General features: G+C 42.1%; 1 protein-coding gene across 1 annotated transcript in view; it reads left to right on the top strand.

The window, feature by feature from the left end:
* The window catches only part of MYO7B (myosin VIIB), an 80,376-nt gene that overhangs the window by 10,885 nt on the left and 49,938 nt on the right, over positions 1-19,553 (top strand). Inside the window, exons 9-15 of the mRNA XM_056850333.1 lie at positions 6,406-6,482; positions 8,115-8,234; positions 8,966-9,108; positions 9,816-10,026; positions 12,932-13,067; positions 14,004-14,170; positions 18,528-18,665. Of these exons, the coding sequence (XP_056706311.1) occupies positions 6,406-6,482; positions 8,115-8,234; positions 8,966-9,108; positions 9,816-10,026; positions 12,932-13,067; positions 14,004-14,170; positions 18,528-18,665 (992 nt within the window). The remainder of the gene's footprint in view (positions 1-6,405; positions 6,483-8,114; positions 8,235-8,965; positions 9,109-9,815; positions 10,027-12,931; positions 13,068-14,003; positions 14,171-18,527; positions 18,666-19,553) is intronic.

The following is a 19,553-nucleotide window of genomic DNA, read 5'->3' on the forward strand; positions in this document are numbered from 1 at the left end:
TACCCCCATTTTTGGGTTAAAAATAACCCAAATTACTTATCAGGTGGCGGTCTAAAAGTGTAAATATTGCTGGCATACAATGTGAGAGGCAACATAGCATAATTATAACAGTAACAGAAATGACTAAGATTAGAATCATAATGTACGCAACTCGGATCACTGGATTAAAAGTCCAGAGTGCTAACCATTACACAAGTATCTTAACCCATCCTGTCAATCTTGGAAATCAATTTCGTACATGAAAAATACTCCTGGGGTTTGTGTTTGCATAGGTGTCATGATGTGCAAGTCACTTCCATTTTCCCTATCAGCTAGCTGCCGAAACTATTCCCTACATTCTATTTCCTTAACTTATTGGGTACCTCCCCTTATACTTTCTAATATATTCTCCTATCCGCATACCATCGTTCTGTGGAGCACTTTTATAAAGCTCCTCCTTCAATGTGTGTGTGGGCATTGCAAAGAGGTATGAAGTTGCTGGGTCTGTGAATAGATGTAATATATATTGGGACCGTTTTATTACAATTTGCTATAGAGTTAAATGTTGTCATATTGAGGTCCCCCATTTGTTCATAACAAATGCTTGCTTTGCATAAACTTTGTCCGGAATCAAGAATTCTGGAGTATATTTAAAATAACTAAATTTGGAATATTTCAGATTAGTTTGCTGGCTAAAACTGTGAACAGAACAGCCCTGTATTTTAAAGCCCTTTCACCAATCCCATACCCAAACCCACACAAAAATGAAAACAACATACCTCCCGCCATCAATCAGCATTCACAATCATTGCTTGGTACCTATCCAAAAATACTACACACACAAGCATCTACATAGTTCCCTAAATTGTTCTGGATCATCGTGGGGTGTTGGGATTCCCTTTTTTTTTTTTTATTAAACTTCTTGGGGATTGGTGAGGGATTTCTTTCAGAGTCTTGTCCAATGGGGATACTCCTGACTATCTATAAAAAATGTTTCATACTAATCTAGATGGGAAAGCAATACTTTGTACATTTACTGTCAGCAAGTGTCCGTTGTTGTGGATCAGAGGCTCAAAGTTCAAAGCAAAATTTAAAGCAAAGCTCAGGGAAAAAAAAGCTTCAAGGGTCATGAGTTGTTTCTGGTGGCTGGTGGCATGATGTAAAAAAAAAAAAACAGTTCTCATTGGGGTACTGGGCTGGTGGTTGCAGGACGCGCCCCCTCTTGTAGCGTAAAGAGAGGCGGGGGAATTGGGCTAGGGTTCTCATCTCCTTGGTTGGCCTGGCTCTTGGCTGGCACATTCTGCAGTCGTCTCAGGGTTGACAAGCTTCTGTGCATGTGAAGCATGGTTCCACTGGACTTTGGTAGTATATCAGGCGCGGTTGTAGTATACCAGGAACGGTTTGTGCGGCCCTCCCCACTGTGGCTGGAACTCGTTGTGCCTGCGGCATGTCAGTGTCCACACCAGATCCCCTGACTGGATGTTATGCCACTTCAGCCGGTATGGATTGTAATTCTGCACCTCTCCTTGGGTGACCCTCAAAAGTATTAAAGAAAAGACAAAACATATTTAGTAATCATGTTGTGTTCCTCTGTTAGGCTGGTGTAGTGAGGAAGATTATAAAAATATAAAAACAAAAATAAAATTTGGTTTACTGCTAAAAAAATAAAAATAAAAAATAAAATAAAAATAAAAGATAAAAATAAAACAGGAATATATCATGGCTGTGGGAAGTGAGTTCACCCACGACAATCCAGTATTAGTAAATAACTTATAATTAGTACAAAACTTAACCAATCATTACATAACATAACTACATAACTTAACTAAATTAAAAGATTACTAGTTTCCCCAACCAACCTCCCCCCATTCCCAGGTGACTCATGAAATGAGGTGCCTGGGCTATCTTGTGCCCCCATTTGTAAAACCAGAACTTCCCCTGCCACCAAAACAGGCAGCTTGGGGCATTCCCAAAGCTTTTAAAGGTATTAAATTGGTGTGCACTGCACAATTAAAGACAAAAAAAGCTCCGCTGATTGCTGCAGTGCTTGCAAGGGGCGGAACTATGAGTTCTCTATTAGCAACCGGGTTCCTACAGGGTTGCATGTCGCCCCCCCCCCTCATATCCCAGGTTACCTTTTGACAGGCATTTAAGGGAATGAAGAAGCTGGGGGGGAGGGTCAAAGCAGTTCACTAGCAGTTCTAAATAAAAAAAATTGGGGCCTTTGAAAAGTTTCAAAAATGCCAAACATAAAACAAATTTTTTTTAAAAAATTGAAAAAGTCCAAAATGACAACATCAAATAAAAACTTATAAGTACAAAAGACCATAGTAACTCATATTTTAAAGGGAAAAAAGGACTGAACAAAAAAAAAAAAACATGGGCATTTCCCCTATAAAACTTTTAATTTTAGCATAGAACTGCAAAAACTTCCAAATTCAAAATGCAAAATAAATAAATAAAAATGGGCTCATATATTTCCTGGGCACGTGCAGAGTGCACTGTGGGAGCCGGGGTGGGTTCCAGGTTGGGAGAGCAACGAGGCACCCAATGTTTACTAATCAAGTTTCAAAACTGTTTTCAAATTAAGGCAAAAATACATTGGAATGAGAACAAAACAATAATAATTAAAATAAAAAAACAACAATAAAATAAAAGATAATAGGGCTTCTGTGCTTCCCTGGGTATTGAGGTCCTGGTGTGAGTTTGCTAAATTAAAGCAAACCACAAGGTTCCTGCCGGGGGAGGGGCCCAAACAGGACCTGTGAAACTTTCCCAAAGTGATTAAAAAAAAAAATCCTTTCAAAATGGAGCTAGACATGTGATGTACTTTGCAAACAAGCAAGAGCTCTTATTTCCGAAGAAGGAGCAAGGGTGACAGCAAAAAGGACTACCCAAAAGGACTGTGTTTCTGCACCTGTGCAGAGGGCTTTTGGGCATCCTGCTGGACTGGCTAAAAAAAAACACGGGACTCTGCTGTAGACGGCAAAAACCAAGCTGTGCAGCCAAAACTGGAGCTTGGGGGATGGGTGGGTAGGACAGGGCCAGGGAGCCTGTCTTTTTGTACAAGTTTTAAAACAAAGTTTATGGTTTTGCAAAACAAAACAAAATGATATAGGCACAAGGGGCCAAAGCCTGCCCATGGGAGGGACAGCTATCTTTAGATGAGAAAGAGAGGTCTCCTGGAATGGCCTGGAGATTCTCCCGGAATGGCCTGGAGATTCTCCCGGAATGGCCTGGAGATGTGATTTTTGGGCATCTGGTACATGATTTTACTGTTCCAGACACACATAGATGTTTGCCGGGTGTGAGGTGACTATTTTAAGTCCAGAAAAAGTACGCATGCAAGAGTGGGGGAAACGTGCTTTTTGCAACGCTCCAACTTAACTTTCCATTTGCCAACTGTGCGAAAACCGCGTTCCATTTTTGAGAGAACAGGGTTGTCTAGTTTGGGGGAAAACCGGCCGATTTTCCCACAAAGCAGGCACCTTAAATATTGATTCATTAAAGGTAAAGCATACACACAATCCTATTTCATATAAGAGCAAAACATGTTACATAGCTATGTCCTCCCTGTGCCAGATAGACGTCTCTGGGTTGGGAAGTTTTACTGCAACTGCAAATCATGACTAAAAGCTACACATTTCCAATTGTAGAGTTAAAAAAAAGGCTTCCATACTGAGGAGGCTCTCTTTACTAGCCTCCTTGATGGTATTCTTTCAAAACTGTGCTAAAAACTAATCATAACAACCTTTTATTTCCCCCCCCACATATTTCTTTTGTACACACACACACTCACATAATAAAGAGAAGGTGAGAAGACACAAGGGGGCTCCACTGAGTCACAAGAGGGATAAATCCCGCTTAGACCTGGTCAGCGAAGCTTATAAATGGAAAGGGGAAAAGGTAGCTGGATATTAGGGCACAGAGCTCTGCTCTTTTACGGACTAGCTCTGTTCCCCAATAAACTCATAAAACTAAGTGGTTTTTAGAGGACAAGGTTTTGAGGAGACTGCCTTCCTTATACCAAGGTAGAAGGCTCATAAAATTAACAGGACCTGCTTGCCTTGACACGAGGTTTCCCATTTTGGCTCTCAGCATGAGAGGCATCATAGGTAAAGTCCCAGTCAGAGGGTGGGCAAGCTTATTTGAAGCTAATGGGATATAAGTGTGTGCTTGTGAAAACACTTGAGTGGGCTAGGTGTACAAAGAATACACAGAGATTGCTCACACACAATCACACTCCCTCTACAACATGCATTCTGTTGAGTCTTACAGACCACCTCTCTAATCAAGCACAATATCACTCATTCAAATTTCAGACATACTCATACCCAGACACAATGACATTTATAACCGGTTACACACAAAAAAAAGAAAGAAAAAGAAAAGAAAACAAAGGCATATAATTTTATCTAAAAAAAATATCACACAGAGATCTCTTTAATCATTAAACCACATATAAAAGCGCGCAGTCTAGCCCAGCTCATAAACTGCGTAAGGCCCAGTTCAACTCGTAAATCTTCTAATCTACTTATTTTGCCACCACATATAAAAGCGCGCAGTCTAGCCCCGCTCATAAACTGCGTAAGGCCCAGTTCAACTCGTAAGCCTTCTAATCTACTTATTTTGCCACCTCCCCAAACCGGCTCGTAGAGAGGGGCATTAATACCTCTAGTTCCGGCTCATAAAGGCATTAAAAATATAGGATCTAGGCCAGCTCATAAATCCTCTAAGATTCTACTACCAAAAGATCCTATCTGGCTTTTCCTAGCCCTAAAACACACAATACTATAGACCATCCCTCTCCCCTAGACCCAGCTCATAAGGGGGAGGGTATTGGGAAATCACATATTCTACTGTAGAGATATCAGGCCGGCTCGTAATATCTCTAATGCTAAGGTTCAAGCCCAGCTCTTAGAACCTTTTTAATACTATCAAATTTCTGTCAACCAAAACAAACAACAACAAAAAAATCATGCACACATACACACACACACACCAAAACAATCCTCAAACCACTTACAGTACTGGAAATTTCTAAACACTTAACGCTTCTTAAGCCTTTTTGTTCACAAAAACAGTTCCTTAACAGTAACAATCCTTTACTCACAATTTTCACAAAAACAGATTCGCTACCTAAACAAAGCCTTAAACTAAACGCTTTCTAAAACTAAACTTTTAAAAGGAAGAGGAATACTTACCTACTCCTGGCATAAACAGAGAAATTGCCAAGACATCATCCGAGTCACGGCACCAACTGTTGGAAGAATTTTCCTTTTGCCCTCTCCCTCGGTCCTTGATGTAAATGGAAAATCTCTGCTAGCCTACTCACCAAAGCTTAGCAAAAACCTTAGTTCGTTGTGCATGGTTCTCTGCCTGCTTCACTTACCAAAAAGCAACCCAGAGAGATCTGGAGAAACACTCTTACACAGCACACAGAACAGATACAGTAAATCATGCAGCTTTATTATACTTACAAGGAAATATAAAGCAAAGAGAAAAAGCAATACTTAACTAAATATATATATATATATATATGACAGAATATAACAAAACTTACACACATGCAAGACAAACAATTACAGACAAACAATTACAGAGGCCTCTGGGTCAATTCCAGAGAGAGAGATGGCAACAACTGGGAAGCCTGATCTCTTTCCCTAGAATGACAAAATACCAGGATTTTGGGAGGCTCTTTTATAGGTAAAACTGTGGGAGAAAGATTTTTACAACAGCCCTCCTTTCATGTTTTCCCGGAGATAGGCTTGCCATGTTTTTGCTTTGAAGCTTTCTGTTCCCAGAATGTTATTTTCAACAGGGTCTCTGACAATTTGTTTGTTTGTGACAAGTTCCCCCAATTTAGCAGATAGATTGCTGCCGGACCAAATGTTCGTTCTCTCCTTAAACAATTACAAGCATCCTGGTGTGTTTTCTTTTGGGTAACTAGCCTCTAGCCTGCAATTTGCTTTAAGATCAGAGGCCCTAAATTGGAAACTGGGGTCAGCTAAAAAGTCAGGTCTTCGTGTGGCTATAGGTTATAATATTAAGATATAAGTGTGGTTATTTTTAACCCAAACTCATTTAATATAAACTAATATTTTTAATATGAACTAATGTTCAATACAAAAAATTCTCGCGACAATGATGAGCATCTTTGCAATGATTTTATTTACCACAGTTGCTTTGCTACGTCTACTACTTCTGCTTCTTTACATATGGTTGTAAGAAGATTACCATCCTTAGGGGCATCTATTTCCAGCGAGAAATATTTTGTTGTTATAAAGCAGGTCACACTGTGATGTCTTATAGGGACTCCATTTTTGTTCTGACATTGTTTGTGCTTTACAGTTGCTACAGAATGAGGAAAATTATATTACATTTTTTGTTCCATATATTTACTAAGGTTTGTTGTTTCTTTTGTAGCTGCAGTGTATGATAATTTAGACTGTTCTGCTGTGATAGATTCTGCACATTTTTCCATTGCAACCAAACTGCTTGAGGTATTGGCTTTATACATTATTCTACTTGTTATTAGTTTGCTGGCTCTGCAAAAGTTTATATAGGGCACAAAATAAGTGTAAAATTATGTACACTAGGGCAAAAAATCCTAACTTATATGGTGCTAGGGTTTCAACTTGCAATGACAGACTAGGAAAGAAATCTTGGGGTCACAGTGGATAACTTGATGAAAATGTTGACTCACTGTGCATGGGCAGTGTGGGGGGGAACAAATTCTGTTTTAGGGATTATTAGGAAAGGGAATGAAAATTAAATGGCCCATATCATAATGCACTTATGTAAATCTATGGCGTGGACACATTTGGAATACTTTGCACAGTTCTGGTCGCCTTATCTGAAAAATGATGATTTACCGTGTTTCCCCGAAAATAAGACATACCCATAAAATAAGCCATAGCAGCATTTCTAAGCATTTGCTTAATATAAGCCATACCCCGAAAATAAGGCACCCCGGGGCTGGTGTGGAGAAGACCAGGAGGAGCCCAGCTGAGCAGATGCAGTCTCCCGCGGCTGCTTCAAAGGCCCGGCAACCAGCGCGCCCGGGGCTGGGGTGGAAAAGACCAGGAGGAGCCCAGCTCAGCAGAGGCGGTCTCCCGCAGCCGCTTCAAAGGCTCTGCAACCAGCGCGCCCGGGCCTCTGGGGGCGGGGAAGACAGGAGGAGCCCAGCTGAGCAGATGCAGTCTCCGGCTGCCACTTCAAAGGCCCGGCAACCAGCGCGCCTGGGCCTCTGGGGGCGGGACCGGAAGGGGGTGGTAAGGGGAGAACGGGAGCCGAGAGGGAGGACAGTTCTGATTCCCTCGGAATAAGACATCCCCTGAAAATAAGCCATAGTGTGTCTTCTTGAGGAAAAATAAATATAAGACAGTGTCTTATTTTCGGGGAAGCACGGCAGCATTGGAAAAGATACTGAAAAGGACAACTAAGCTGGTTAAGGAATTGCAGTACCTTCCCTGTAAAGAAAGGCTAAGGAATTTGACACTTGTTAATTAGAGAAAAGATATCTAAGGGGGGAAATAATATAAGTTTATAACATCATGCATGGAGCAGAGAAAATAGAGAGAACTTTATCTCCTGCAGTACTAGAACTTACAGGCTCCCAATATACAATAATCACTCATTAAATTGTGGTATTCCCTTCTACATGATGTAGTGATGGCTACTAGTTTAGTTGACTTTAGGGGATAAGACAGGACTCATGGAGGATAGCTACAATGATTAAATGGAAACTTCATGTTCGTAGACTGTAACCCACTGAATATTTGTGGCCTTTCTGTGGGCATTCTGGGAGCATGTAGTTGGCCACTGTGTGAAACAGGATGTTGGACTAAATGAACTATTGGTCCGATCCAACACAGTTGCACTTATGTTCTTAAGAAAACACACTTTGATGCAAAACTGACTAATTTTCTGCAGTTTTGTCCATGTTACCCTCGTTGCTGATAGATGGTTTCTTGTGATGTCATTGACACAAATTGTTCTCATGACGGTAGGCCAGTTTTGTTTCATTGTCTTCTCTTGGGTCTCTTCATATCTGTTCTTCTGAATCAGATACCACTCCTTTTCTCCCTGCATCACTTGCATTAGATGACCCAATTTAATATTAATTCCTTCAGGTAAATTCTGGGGAACTCCACAATAGTTTTACAAACCATTCCATCCTTATCCGAGGGGAAAGTGTCTCCATGCCCTTAAGCGTTGCCCAGGCTGCTGATGTGAGAGATGCCTTTGTGAAGGTAAAGGAAATCAACAACTCTCTCCATGTGTGTTTTTCAGTTATGGTCAGTAAGAGTTGTGAATGCTTCCTAAGCCTAATAAATGCATTAATTGTAACAATAATATAGCACTAATAATAGTTGTTTAAAGATAAAAATCATGCAAATAATGTCCTGTTTGTCCTGTTTGCTTCTTTGTTTGATCTGATAAGAAAGTCTCAAGTAACTTACAGCTACAGGGTTGTAAGATCAAGAAGAATACATTTCCAGTTCTTGGTTCTTTCCATCCATGACTTAAGCCTTCATGGTTCATGACACATTTTTTTTAACTGTGTCTGGACCTGCCTAGGGTTGCCAACCTCCAGGTAGTAGCTGGAGATCTCCTGCTATTACAACTGATCTCCAGCTGATAGAGATCAGTTCACCTGGAGAAAATGGCCGCTTTGGCAATTGGAGTCTATGGCATTGAAGTCCCCTCCCCAAATCCCACTCAGGCTCTGCTCCAAAAACTTCCTGCCGGTGGTGAGGAGGGACCTGGCAACCCTAAACCTGCCCCAATGGCCCAGGTTTCACCCACACCCAACCAGACCGCCTTACACTGAGGCACCACTTTTTCTGTAAAGGCCAGACCTGGAGGCCCTAGCAAGGTCCATGCCCCCCCCCCGGCTTATCTGACCCTCATATACGGATAGTGGTATGGTTTGTTCTCTAAAGCACAGAGCTTTCACACTGCTTTTGAACCCTACCTCCAGGGGATCTATGGGTACCTCTTCTTGTGGATAGTGAATAAGATCAATGCCGCAATCTACAAGCCACCCTCACAAGATAATAAGAACATATGCAGGTCTATTGGACTACTGGACATCTTTGGCTTTGAAAATTTTAATACCAACAGGTATGGCCATTTCTCGTTAATTTGTCTGTGGAACATTATCTGCATCCTTCCAAAGCAGGAGATTTTAGTCACTATTCGTGATAGGAGTGATGTTTTGGGAAATAAATCTCTCCATTGAGGATGATACATGTTGATTTATACTGATTAAGCATCAAACTGAAATGTACATTTGAATTGGTCAAGCTCCTGATAATTCCACAGAATCATTAGTGGTTTTTTAAAATCTGTAAGAGATTAAAAATAATCCATAACTGCCAAGGTTACCTTAACTCCAGCTTTAGCTAGTTTCTGAGCATCATGACAATGGGGGTTACCGCACTTGTATTCCCAGCGATGTATTAAGAGTTTGAAAATGTTATAAAAAATACTGTTCGCACTTTGTTTGGCGCCTTTAGTTGTGAAGACGTCTTCCAACCATTTATAAGCCGTGGTATCCAAAAACCCTTTTAAAGCGATGTTTTTTTATAACATTTTCAAACTCTTAATACATTGCTGGGAATACAAAGTGCGGTAACCCCCAATATTTGGCTTGATCCAGCATTGTCACTTGTAGAGAGTTTGCACAGTGATCGTTGTCACAAATTATACTATTCTCAAAAGCTGAATGTAAACTGGCACTATCTAGGCTTTAACAGAAAATTAGTGATCCTGTTTAACAATGACATCACAGCCGTGTTTGTGGTTCTCTGGGTTGTGGTTCCCTGCAGTTTTGAACAGCTGTGTATCAACTTTGCGAATGAGCATCTCCAGCAGTTCTTTGTGCAACATGTCTTCAAGTTGGAGCAGGAGGAATACCTGGCTGAGCACATCTCCTGGAACCACATTGACTTCACTGATAACTATACAGCCTTAGAAGTGATTGCACTCAAGCCCATGAATATTGTGTCACTCATTGATGAGGAAAGCAGGTTCCCTAAGGTGAGCATCATCTTTTTTTTCTGGACTCCCACAGGAAGTAGCTGCATTTTTAATGGGTTCTTAGAATCTACAAATCCACTGGCCCATCTAGAGGCACAGTTGCGAGGCTCTGAAGGGCTCCATAGGAAATAGCAAATGTCACCCCACTTTTTAAAAAGAGGTCCAGGGGTGATGCAGGAAATTACAGACCAGTTAGACCTAACATCTATTCCAGGTAAATTCGTGGAAACTGTTATTAAAGATAGACTAATTAAGCACGTTGAGGAACAAAGCCTTCTGAGGGAAAATCAGCATAGCTTCTGTAAAGGGAATTCCTGCCACACCAACATTTGGAGCTCTTTGAGCAGGTTAACAAGCATGTGGATAAGGGTGATATATACTTAGACTTCCAAAAGGTTCTTGACAAAATGTCTCACCAATGATTCCTGAGTAGCAATCATGGGATAGGACAATGACTCCTCTTATGGTTTAAAATCTGGTTAAACAGCAGGAAGCAGGAAGTGGAAATAAATTAACAGTTCTCACAGTGGAGGGAAGCGAGCAGTGGGTTCCTAGAAGTATTGGTAGTGGGACCAATGATATTTAATTTGTTCATAAATGGTTTAGAATTGGGAATGAGCAGTGTAGTAGATATGTTTGCAAGTGATACCAAATTATCCAGGATGTTGAAAACCAAGGCAGATTGTGAAGACCTAGGGGAGGCCCTCTCTAAATTAGGTAAGTAGGCAACAACATGGCAAATGAAGTTCAGCATGGGTAAGTATAAGGTGATACATACTGAAACAAAAAAAATCCTAACTTTAAATACATGCTGATCTGGCTGAGACTAAGATTTAAAGAGATCTTGGGGCTGTAGTATAGAACGCGATAAAAATGTCAACCCAATGTATGGCAGCGGTGAAAAAGGCAAACTCCATATTATGAATTATTAGGAAAGGGATTGAAAATAAAATGACCACTGCTGCAGTGCCCACGTATAAATCTATGGTGCAGTCTCATTTGGAATACTGTATGCAGTTCATGTCTCCATATCTCAAAAAGTATATTGCAGAGCAGGAAAAAGTCCAACGAGTCGAGAAAAAAGACAGCTAAGGTTAGACATGACAGAGGTTTATAAAATTACAGTATGCATGGGTTGGAAAAAGTAAGAGAGGGAGCTCTTTCTCTCTCCCCCATAGTACCAGAAGTTGGTGGCACCCAGTGAGGTTCAGGGCAGACAAAAGGAAATATTTCTTTACTCAAAGAGTAAATTAACTGTAAAATTCACTTCCAGTGGAGGTAGCAATGGTCACCAGCATAGATAATTTTAAAAGGTGATCAGAGAGATTCATGGAGAAGAGATCCATTCATGGAGAAGAGATCCACTACTAGCCATAGTGACTGGTAGGGTTGCCATTAGGGTTGCCAGGTCCCTCTTCGCCACCAGCGGGAGATTTTTGGGGCAGAGCCTGAGGAGGGTGGGGTTTGGGGAGGGGTGGGAGTTCTATGCCATAGAGCTCAATTGCCAAAGTCATCATTTTTCTCCAGGTGATCTGATCTCTATCTGTAGTGCCCAAATATAAGGGCTAGTATAAAACTATACTATATGCACACATATATACATATGTAGATGTTTGGAAATGTTGGCATCCACAACTATAAGTTGCCAACAGCTATACTTGCTTACCTGGTACTGCCTCACACCAGTAGAGAGAAAGCTGTCTCTGAATTACCTCTATCCTTAGGAATGTGGTTTCTGGTTACTAGCTCACAAGATCAAGCCCTCACTCAGTGACGCCTTCGGGCAATATCTATAGGCTATGAAATTAATGCAGGAGTAGACACCTAACGTGTATTGGTGCTTTTGTGTATCAGTCTGCTTGTCAGCAGCTATGGGCCTGCCCCATTCGGATGCATAAATGATACTGAGTTTCCTTTGTTCTCTGGTGAGTAACCCTGCATCTTATCTGTGGTTATTTCACCCCAGGTCTGTGTTTAGCTAAATAAAGAACTGTTGCTTTTAACTTAACCTCCTCCTTGTTGTCTATCATTGGACTCTATAAGACAACCAGGCACTTCATATCGGCTGGAGATCAGTTGAATTAGCAGGAAATCTCCTGCTACTACCTGACAGTTGGCAACCCTGGTTGCCAGGTCCCTCTTTGCCACCGGCAGGAGGTTTTTGGGGCGGAGCCTAAGGGGGGCAGGATTTGGGGAGGGAAGGGACTTCAATGCCATAGAGTCCAATTACCAAAGCGGCCATTTTCTCCAGGTGAACTGAGCTCTATCAGCTGGAGATCAGTTGTAATAGCAGGAGACCTCCAGCTAGTACCTGGAGGTTGGCAACCCTTCTGACTGAAGGGAATCTCCATTTACAGAGGCAGCAAACTTCTGATACTAGTGCTAGGAGGCACAGATCCAGTAGGTTTTTCTTATATTTTCCTAAGAAAACCTTGCATGAGCAGAAGGCAATTCTGCTTGTATAAGGAGGTGTAGAAAAAAATCCTGCAAATTCCCCGCTCAAATTTCTGCAAATTTCCTCCTCAAGTGACAGCCTACCATGTTGTATCCCCTACCCTCAGGCCATAACTACCAATTAAATATCCTTATGTCCCCCACATGTCTGTTCCAGTCTTGTCAACCAGTCTTCCAAGTTCTGTGCCTGGGATTTAATTCCCAAGAGTATGTGGGCCCAAATACGATGGGGCCACAGCACATGGAGCGAGGAGCTCCTCCCGGTGCCATTTTCGTGACCTGAAGTGGCTCTGAGGAGCTGCTGTTGGCCCTGTTGGGAGAGACTGATATGTGTACTGATATGCCACACACACATATTTTCATTCGTTTTGAGCATACTAGCATATAGTATTCATTGCTAGCATATAGCATTCATTTATTTCATTTTATTTCGTGTTGTGTTTGTTTCCAGGGCACCGACACTACCATGTTAAACAAAATTAACTCTCATCATGGCAGAAGCAAAATTTATATTGCACCAAAAAATGTCCATGATACAGTCTTTGGAATCAATCACTTTGCTGGTGTTGTTTATTATCAGTCTAAAGGTAAGGTGGTATCAGCTGCCTGTCATCCCTTGATTCAAGGAGTGTTCCTTTCTAGGTTGCACACCCTGCTGATCACTGATAATGTGCTTGTGACATATTATAAACAGCTGTTTCATTACTTAGCAAAAGCCCTATTATGTAGAGCAGGACTTTTTCCACTCGTGACCCCTTTTTGCCCAAGAAATTTTTATGCAACCCCAGTTATATAGGTATATAAAATAGGTATACAAATAAAACATTTACAGCCCATTCCTGAGCTTTCAGCAGCCTGAGGCGGCATGGCCGAGGCGCCTCCAAAGCTGTTTCACGGCTGCTGAAAAAATGGGGCTTTTCACCCCATGAACAGTTCTCACCGCCAGTGTTCCAGGCTTAAAGGGGACAGAAAACTGCCTATAGGCAGCTCTGCCCCCTGGTATGCCCTGGGAATGTCCCCTGGGATGCCGGAACTCCCCCCCCCGGAATACCGGTGTAAGTAGCCCGGGCACCGGCATGGGGCTCCTAACACCGGCACAGCCCCTTCCTGGTCTCCTGAGGACTTTCATCCTCAGAAGTCAGGAATGGCCTGTTACTGATAATAAATCATAATGAAATTTATTTTAAAACAATTCTTTGGTATACATATAATTTTACTATTTATTAAAGACGAAAGCAAATTTGCATACTAATGAGATTGATGTGCTAGTTTCGTGACCCCCACATTCAGTTACATGACCCCATATGGGGTCGTGACCCCCAGTTTAAGAAGCATTGCTGTAGAGGATCAATTTAAATGCAGTAGAAAAGGAAGTTATTGATGTGAAGAGAGGATGTGGCCCTGTGAGAGGATGCGAACTGAGCATCAAACTGGAATCAGCATCAGAGAGGATGTGAACTGAGCATCAAACTGGAATCAGCATCAGGTAGAAAATGTGAGGTTCTCTTGTTTCTTATTCATAGGCTTTCTTGAGAAAAACCGTGACACGCTTAGTTCTGATGTAATGCAGTTGGTTCATTCATCCAAAAACAAATTCCTCAGGCAAATCTTCCAGGTGGATGCAGCAGTGAATGTTGCTTCTTTGGGGCGTGGGAACATCAGGCATCTTGGAGCTGATCCCACCTTCAAGGTTAGTCTTTTGACGTTTGTTTGAAAATGAACCCCTTTTCAGTCTTTTAAAAATTCTAGCTGTAATTCGCCTTTTGTGTCTTTTTAAAATTGCTATATTTTAGATGCTGTACAAATTTTAATAACCATCCTTCCCAAGCAGCTTATAACAGATCACTGCTTTGCCTTGTTGCTGTGTGTGTGTGTGTGTGTCTGTAAGTGTTTGCAATGTTAAAGGTAAGATAAAGGTCCCCTGTACAAGTACCGGGTCATTCATGACCCATGGGGGTGACATCACATCCCAACGTTTACTAGGCAGACTTTGCTTACAGGGTGGTTTGCCAGTGCCTTCCCCAGGTTTGCAGTGTTACCTCACAATATACAGTGATAGCTTGAAGAATGTGTATTTGGGGTCATTATTAAGGCAGAAAAAACATCCCTAATTCAAATATATGAGTTGGCCTACCTTGGCAGAATATTTTGGGTTGCCAAATGCAATAAAGACCAGCATTACTGTACTTTTCAATATACAGATGGGAAATAAGTAGATTCTTTGACAATTATCATTACACTTAGCCCATGTGGGAATATATGCCACACTTCTAGGATGCCACCATTGAGAAGTAAGTTGGGATCTGTGTGATACTGGACTACTACTGTCAAATGTTGGCTGAGGAGGAAGGGTAAACTCCATTCAGACAGTGCAGGTACTACAACTTTGCAATACTGGCCAATCAGAATATTGTATATATAAACATTGAGCCAATGTGGTATATTAAATAGAGGTTGGGCTTGTATCATAGAGAACTGGGTTCAAATCCCCACTCACCCATGAAACTCATGGGGTGATCCTAAGGCAATCATAATCTCTTAGTTTAATGTCACTGGATAGCTGTTTGGAGGGAAGGAGCTGTGGCTCAGTTGAGGAGCCTCTGCTTGGCATGCTGAAGGTCCCAGGTTTGATCCCTGGCATCTCCAGTTAAAAGGATCAGATAGGAGATGATATGAAAAACTTCTACCTGAGACCCTGGAGCGCCACTGCCAGTCTGAGTTTTAGGCCTGGGGTTTGACATATTAAATGATGCTCTTCTGTAGAGACAGTATAATCTGTGGGGGGTTTTCCAGATTAAAAAAAATCCCCTTTAGTGCCATATATGAATTAGCTTTGATTCAGCATCAGTAAGAGCAATATTCTCATCTTTTCCATAGCTCATGATGAATCTTTCTGTATTTACTTTTATCTGTCTGCTCATTTAACTCTTTTTTTCTTTCGCAATCCTATCTTCTACTGCCCTTTTGCCATCAGTCACTGTCCCGCTGTGGTCTTGTGCAGTCCAGAACATTACCTCCTGCTTTTGGGCAGGTAAGTGGCTTGGAGGAGAACGGCCATAGCAGACAAATATTCACCAAAGAGCTTCTGCAATCACATTTATACAGTTTTCAGCAATTGGCTCTAACTATTTTTGTAGCAGTTGCCATTTTGTGTGACTCCTGTTTATTTCTGTGTTTCCTATTCCAGCTTCCATTGGGTTGTACCAACTCTTGAGAAAGTTCCAACCGTTTTTGTCTTGGGTTGCCAAGTAGCAGCCCGAAGAACATTCATGTCCCTTTAACACACAAAAATTACAGAAAAGAGAATGGCAAACCCAACAACAATTAACTGAAAAGATGAAAACATACATTATATATTTGCTGAAATGTAACAGTATTAAATGGATATTCTAAAAATATTATATACTTTTAAAAAAACTGGAAAGAAAATATGGGAATACAATCTAAAAAGGGTGAACAAATCAAATAACATATATTTATGGGGTTAAACATTCCATAAGTGCAAAAGACAGTGCAGCTGCTGCTAAACTCTTACTTTTTCGTACATGGAATAGATACAGGCGCTAGATGGAGCATGCATATCACTCCCATTCTGCAGTCACTCCAATGGCTGCCCGCTAGTTATCAGGCTCCATTCAAGGTATTGGTTATCTCTTTGTGGCATTGGACCCTTATACCTACAAGACCACCTCTCTTGCTATGCTCTGCCATGATAGCTTGGCTCATCTGAGGAGAGCCTTTTGTGAGTGCCACCCTACAATTGGTCAAGATCAGCAACTGCCTGTACGTGTATATCCTCTGTTGTGGCTCCTACCACCTAGGGCTGTTATTTTGTTGTCTTTTATGGTTGTGGAGATATTTAAGTGATGTGCGTGCTCTTGTATTGCTGTCAGGCAACATTCCTAAGCATAAGAGGTAGGAATTCCCTTAAGAGACAGCTGAGGCTCGTAAGACTCTGGCAAGCTTACACATTCTGTACTGTTGACTTCCTTACGTCCTTTGTACTCTACCTTTCTTCCCAATGGCGACCCAAAATTGTTTACATAATTCTCCTCTCCTCCATTTTATCCTCACAACAAATCTGTGAGGTGGACTCTGATCTGGAGCGGTGGAGTCTGATCTGGAGAACTGGGTTTGATTCCCCACTCCTCCACATGAGCAGCGGAGGCTAATCTGGTGAACTGCATTGGTTTCCCCGCTCCTACACACAAAGCCCGCTGCGTGACCTTGGGCTAGTCTCAGTTCTATTAAGAGCTCTCTCAGCCCCACCTACCTCACAGGGTGTCTGTTGTGAGGAGGGAAAGGGAAGGTGATTGTAAGCCAGTTTGGGTCTCCCTTAAGTGGTAGAGAAAGTCGGCATATAAAAACCAACTCTTCTTTTTCTTCTTAAGTTAAGAGTGTGTGACTGGCCCAAGGGGCATGGATTTTTTTCCCATTGTCTCTGTGATGTCTGTGCCCGAACATGGCTAATTTTTAAACCTGAAACTCAATTCTATTATTCATGCATATGTACAGGAAACATGCAAAAAATGGCTTCAGAACAAAGAGAAACTGTATGGAACAATTTAAAAAAATGTAGCAAGGGACATGGTATTATGCAGTGACCGAGCTGATTATATTAAACAGTGGTTTGTAACCCAAATCACCTTCCTGCTCTGTGTTTAAAGAAGTTCAGACATCCACCTTACTACAAGACTAAGGCTGCAATCCTGAAGGAGGGTGAAGGTCCTCAGGAGCTGGTGTGACCCCCCGCCAGCTTAGGTGCCACCTTATCATGGAATAAAGTGGCACCTTCAGCAACAAGGGGGCAAACACGCCAGCACGAGGAAGCCACACCGCTGTGCAGGGCTCTGCCACTGGCACTATGACGCCAGCAGCAAAATGCCAGAAGTGGGAGCCTGCACCAGCGTGGGGGGCATTCCCGGGTGTGTTCCTGGGGGTGGAGCTGCCGTTAGGCAGCTTTTTAACTTCTTTGGACCTGGGAACGTTCCTTTGAGCTGCGGTACGGCTACGCCACCTTTTTTGGTGGTGTAGCCTCTCTTTTCAATGGGGGCATTTGGCCTGTTTTCTATTTTAAATCCCTTTTATTTTAATATTGGTGGCCAGGAAGCCTCCGTGGAGGCAGCATGGCTTCGCCACTCCTGGCCACTGCCTAACTGCCCCCCCTTTCAGGAATGGGCTGCCAGTCTAGCATACACATGTAACACTAAATATATATGCGAGCTCTATGAAATGGCAATGCTGAACATTAGCAGATATTGTAAAAGGATCATCTAATTTCCTTTGTGTTTTACAGCCACTAGAGGGCAATAGTACTTCATATATAAATCAATAGTCTTAGTGATATTAAGGTACCAGTTACAGACTCAGAAAGGCTAACAGCTGATTTACACAGTTGCTGATATTCCCACTTGTCCACCAAATTTTTGCTGGTGAATTCCGTAATGTTTTAAAGGTAAATGTGAATCTATACATGCACAAGAGGAGAGGCAATATTCATATGTTGCAAAGGCCATTTCCACATGGGGGATTTGCCCCAACTTTAATGCTGCTGGGAAGTGTGGTTTTTTTCCCTGCCTCCCTGCAGGATCATGGTGCTTCTATGTACAACCTGAGATTTCCTTAACTTTTCTGCGAACTTTCCCAATACTGCTTTGCTGCATTGTTTTGGGAAAGATCAGAGCAATGCGAGGGTGGCTGCTGTGTGGGACAGGACTTTTGGAATTTCCCAGTCCCACCCACATAACAGCTATTTTCTCTGCCATATTCCATATGGCAGCAATTCTCTCCCCCCCTGTATGCCACCAGCGAGCTTTTAACATGATTTTTTTTAAAATCAGCAGTTGGCAAGTAGATACAATGGTATATTTATATGTCCATTTCTGTTTTTTAAAGAAACCTCTGAAAAGCCCCTCCCCAGTGAGGAATATGGCGGTGAAAATGCAGAAAGAGCTGCCATCTCCGTTTCACTTTCTGAACACCACTGTTATTAAGTAACTCATTGATGTTAAACTAGTATTCAGGCCCCCTCTGTTTATTCACCACAGGGGTCCGATACTATCAAACGCTTGTCTACATTAGGAGGTCAGTTCAAACAGTCCCTGGAGCAGCTGATGAAAATCCTGAGCACCTGCCAGCCATATTTTATCCGCTGTCTCAAACCCAACGACCACAAGAAGCCAATGGTAATATTCCATTAAAATATGTAGACCACTCTGTTTTCTGAAGTTTTCTCCAGTTTGTGGGGGAGGTGACTCATTTGTTAGGAAAGTGTGTAATAAGTTAACGATTTTATTTGTTTAAATTTTGTCATTTTATGTAATCATAATCAAGGCAGTTAAAATAAGTAAAATAGGTAGGGACAGGTGAGAATGTTCCCTGAATTCATTCTGAATTTGCTTGGTTGTTTACAACAAAGGTCTACCAGCACATTCAGGAGACAACCCAGCTGTGCCAGATGGCTGTGTCCATGTAGACCATGCATATGCAATCAGATCCAGAATTATGGGCACTGCCATTCTCCCTACTGGATCTGTGATCCATTGAGTAGCATAATAACACCATCTTGGCTTTGACCATGCATACACTGGATTTGGCATGTACCAAAAAAAAAAAAATCAAGCCAGCAACATCCACTCCAGCGTTCTTAGCCAGAACTTTATTACAACAAGTAAAAAATACTTAGTGTTGGGGGTAGGGTTTGGAGGTATCAGTGGAAATTAGGCATCAAGCCATACAAGAAGGAGGAAGGGAAGAAGAAAGAGGCAGCCTGCCCGCCCCAACCTTATTTGCCCCCTTGCCCAAGAAGGGAGAGATGAAGGAAGAGGCAGCTTGCCTGCCCAGCTGGCTGGGCGCCACCTCCCTGGGCTGCAAGAGGCTTGGGCAGGCTGGGTGTAGCCCTTCTTCCACAGGGCTGGGGTGGCCCAGGTGGGAAGGGGGAGCCATGAGCCCACCAGGAGATATTCTGGTGGCCATAATGGCCAAACTGTCCCTGTTCTTCCTCCATTCAAACTTACAGCCTTCTGAATCATCTTTTGGTTCTAAAATGACATGAGGTGAAAGATGCAACACTG

Source organism: Euleptes europaea, chromosome 5 (genome assembly GCF_029931775.1).
Source record: "Euleptes europaea isolate rEulEur1 chromosome 5, rEulEur1.hap1, whole genome shotgun sequence".
Classification (NCBI taxonomy): Eukaryota; Metazoa; Chordata; class Lepidosauria; order Squamata; family Sphaerodactylidae; genus Euleptes; species Euleptes europaea.